Raw genomic sequence first — 4,073 nt, forward strand, 5'->3', positions numbered from 1 at the left:
ACCCAACAGCAATACTATTTGACTTTAGTTGTTAGAAATCCATGATTCCACTCACACACCGGCTATAAGGACCTGTTCCTCGAGGCTTTGCTCGGAGCCGTGGAACTCCAGGAACAGAGTCGGGGTCACGGGGTAGGACAGAGAGCTGAACCTGTTGCACGCATCAATCATCACATCATCCAGAAACTCTGGATAACACACGTTCACACACAGACACAACACACAGACAACCAGGACAAATGTCACTGTGATGCATCTAAATAGACTTTTCCTTCATGGTCAGAATCACATTTCCAACTGGGAGAAATGTATATGGATTGTATTTGCTCAGTTGATGTTACGATACATTTCTCACTCCTGTATTGTATTATGCTCTTACTCTAGGTACCCATTCTCTGGAAGGGATCAATAAGGTTTCATCTCTTCCTTCTTTTGTCTACAAACTCAGTTCACCCTAACCCTGCTCATCTTTCCTCCCCTCTCTTGGTGGCTGCTGTAAGGAAAAACACAGGAGCAGCACAACTTATTTCACTTCAGAATGTGAAGAATGCTTTCAGGAGACCTTGATGACTTACACAGGAGCATTGAATGAATACCCAACTGAGGAGAGAATTAAGCAAACAATACATTTTATCAGCGATGTGCTATTGTGCAGCGCTGTCCCAACTCCCTGAAGTTCCTGTCTTCCTGAAGGTGGATTTAAACTCATGCTGGAGGCAGTTAGCCAAACCTTCAAAGTAAACAAAGATATTGCGGGCGCCCAAATACCTCAGCACAGACTAAATGTGTTCTGTGGTTATTTTCCCTATGGCCGTAGCAGGGTGAGCAGCACTGTCATACAACTGCTACATCACCAAGGTCAAACTACAACTCTGCCTGGAAAGGTTATGAGGTCATGTTGGACACTAGTCTATATCAAAGACGTTTATTTTCCCAGATTGTATGAAAACTGTTCAGGTATGTGTAGCGCTGCGTATCGATAGAAAATGTTCCATACCGGTACCCATACCAATATTGTGACTTTGATTACCGGTTTCTGGCCAGTACTTTTTTTATACAAATTTTATAAAATCCATTTTAACAAAAATAAAATACAACATTACATTATGGTAAAACTAATTTCCTGCGTGTCACTACGGCGTGTAGAAACGATAAACAATGGACAGCCAATCTGCAATATTATTAGATCTTGGTAGAAGCATGCTGTGTGCTGATTGGATCACTGACGCTGATGAGATTTACTCCTTAGGTATTAAAATCAGGTATTGAATGACGAGGCATTTTTCAATACTTGATACTAAGGAGGCAATTCAGCAGGTGCCTAAAAAGTATTGAAATTGGGACGCCAGCCCTAGTGATGTGCTCTGTGGATGTTGGGCATGGTCTTCTCACCGATGCGAGCGATGGGTACTCCTGCTTGTAGGATCTGCACGGTGCTGTCTACGGCAGCCTGCACAGAGGGGAAAGAGCAGACGGCTGACACCACGGCCTCTGGGATGCCGTACAGGCGTAACGTAGTCTTGGTGATGATCCCCAGAGTGCCCTCTGACCCCACAAACAGGTTGGTGAGGTTGTATCCTGCAGATGTCTTCCTACAGATTGATACAGATAGAAAAGAAAGATAAGCCTATTTAAGATGCTCTATAATTTGGGTTGGGGATCATTTGTATTTTTTCCCAATACCGATGCTAAAACAATAAATTTAAAACCGTGCCAGTGCCTAAACCACGACGTAAAAATAAAAAATAAATAAATGAAGAAGCACAAAACGACAATATGAGAAATTGAAGAATTAGTTATTGGTAAGACCATAAGGTCAGATTTAAAGGATTTATTAAAAATGTAATAACACTAACTTTTTTACCAGTCAATTGCTGTCAAGCGACAAAAACAGATGACAAAAGGGTATTTTACAACAACTTTGAATGCACCATGAGGCTTACCAGTTTAAAGCAAATGCATCATTGTGCTGTCTTTGTTGCAGTGAGCATAGGTCTAGTTTGTGCCTTTAGCTGCAGGCTGTTGTACGTCCCAGTGTTGGAATCCTCTACAGTAAAATACAGTCACACCTTCACACCGTTTAGCTGTCAGCTGTCACTATCTACTGTCAACTATCATGTTGCATATTTGTGGGTGAAATGGCTAAAGCGTACCTGGGACGTCGGCCCTTCCCGGCCGTGTGTATGATGTTCCCGTCAGCCAGCACGACCTCCAGGTTCAGCACGTTTTCCCTCATAGTTCCATATCGCACTGCATTGGTACCAGACGCACTCGTGGCAGCCATGCCACACAGAGACGCATCGGCCCCGGGATCTGAGGCGGTAAAAGAACATCAGGAGTGTTTCCTAAATTATTTTGAAGGATAATACAGAAACATTTGGCCTGTCCTCAACTAAACAAAAATTCTTAGTTGACTAACACTCACAAGAATAATACTAATCGATAAGTTCATTTAATTGATAGATCTGTGCCCTTGAGTAGCTGTCAAGACTAAGAAAACGCTATATAAATGCAGTCCACTTACAATCTGTAAAAATGAGTTTCTCCACAAAAACATCATGCGAAAGCACCACTTTCAATATTTTGTTTAACAGAGATGTGCTCATAAGTATCTTGGAAATAAGTCATTCAGCATAAAAAAGCATAAAAAGGAAATCTTAGTGTACTAAAACCAGACAGAGTGATGTGTCGACTAACGAACTAAGAGGGGGCAGCTCAAATAAATAGACAATGTAAGTCTACCACGAACACTTTTGGCACAGTGCTTGACCTGAAATTCTAAACTAATCAAAACTATTGTTCACCCTGTAAGTTTTTGTAAAATCTAACCCTCACTTAGTTATTTATTTAATTTTTTCCCCTTATCCAATATCACCACCTGCTGGATGTATGAATTTAAACTACTTTAAGGTTGGCTACAATTTAATTAATCTGTGTTGTAATTTGTTACATAACACATTTTACCTTTAAAAGGAACATGGAGGCAAAAAATGATCTACCTCGGTATCAGCTAACTGTTGTAACCCATACTCAGACAGGTAAAGCAGTGAAAAACAAATCTGACAGTACCCTTGGCTCTTTTACTCCCAGAGAAAACAAATAAAAGCTCTTGGTTGAAAGAGACTGATTCACAAACATCCTTGGTGGATGCCTGACAGTACCTAGGTAAGGACTACTAGCCAGTCAGAAGCAGAGTATGAGGGTCCTGACAGTACCTAGGTAAGGACTACTAGCCAGTCAGAAGCAGAGTATGAGGGTCCTGACAGTACCTAGGTAAGGACTACTAGTGTGCCACGCTAGCTGCTAGGTGAGCATTTTAATGTGTGTTACAAAGTGAAGCATGTTTGACTCTGAAGTAAACTGAGTTTTTTGGAGCAGTTTGTGAACAGTGATTTCTGTTGGAGATGGTAAGTCCTTTTGGAGGGGGGGGGACTTTGGGGTTTTTCACTTTATAAACCTATAACATGCACAAAAAAGATACATAACGCAATAAAAGGAAAAAGGGAAAAAGCCCAAAAGAATAATATCTGCACTTTAAAAACCAAAATGTAGCCATGTAAATGTGGCCTAAGAGTGCGACTGACCAACAGGAAACCATAGGCCGGTGTCTCGCAGGTAGGCGTTGAGGGCCTTCCGAGTCACACCAGGCTCCACTGTCACGTCAAAGTCCTCCTGGTGGACGTCCAGAACCTGGTCCATGTTCCTCAGACTGAAGCACACACCACCCTAAGAGCAGGACAATGATTTGACACTATAAATAAAACTGAATTGAGAAAGAAACATGATAGACATACACAAAATAATTACACGTTTATTTTGTATTTTTCATACTTGTAATATATTTTTGTATGGGATATTAGGGGAGAAAAGTAATAATCGAAAGTCGTGTGTATTGTAAAATGTTTTGAAACAATTCTTAGAATTAAGTATTGCGATTTTCTATTCCTTCTTTAACAAAAACAAGAGTTGAACAATAAAGCCTTATATCATAAGACATGTCTAAAAATGTATTTGGAAATGTAAAAAAAATACAAAATAAAAATCACAATATATAAGTTTTTTGTTTCCCCCCC

At 40.5% G+C, this 4,073-nt stretch overlaps 1 protein-coding gene across 2 annotated transcripts in view; it reads right to left on the reverse strand.

The window, feature by feature from the left end:
* Window positions 1-4,073, reverse strand: part of LOC116694564 (probable D-lactate dehydrogenase, mitochondrial) — a 10,342-nt gene that overhangs the window by 4,368 nt on the left and 1,901 nt on the right. The window contains exons 4-7 of one of the 2 annotated variants that reach the window (XM_032524337.1): window positions 3,585-3,726; window positions 2,154-2,313; window positions 1,393-1,592; window positions 60-188 (exon numbers count right to left, since the gene is read on the reverse strand). In XM_032524337.1, the coding sequence (XP_032380228.1) occupies window positions 60-188; window positions 1,393-1,592; window positions 2,154-2,313; window positions 3,585-3,726 (631 nt within the window). The remainder of the gene's footprint in view (window positions 1-59; window positions 189-1,392; window positions 1,593-2,153; window positions 2,314-3,584; window positions 3,727-4,073) is intronic. The other variant, XM_032524338.1, reaches the window with a different exon arrangement.

This window comes from Etheostoma spectabile, chromosome 8 (genome assembly GCF_008692095.1).
Source record: "Etheostoma spectabile isolate EspeVRDwgs_2016 chromosome 8, UIUC_Espe_1.0, whole genome shotgun sequence".
Lineage (NCBI taxonomy): Eukaryota > Metazoa > Chordata > Actinopteri > Perciformes > Percidae > Etheostoma > Etheostoma spectabile.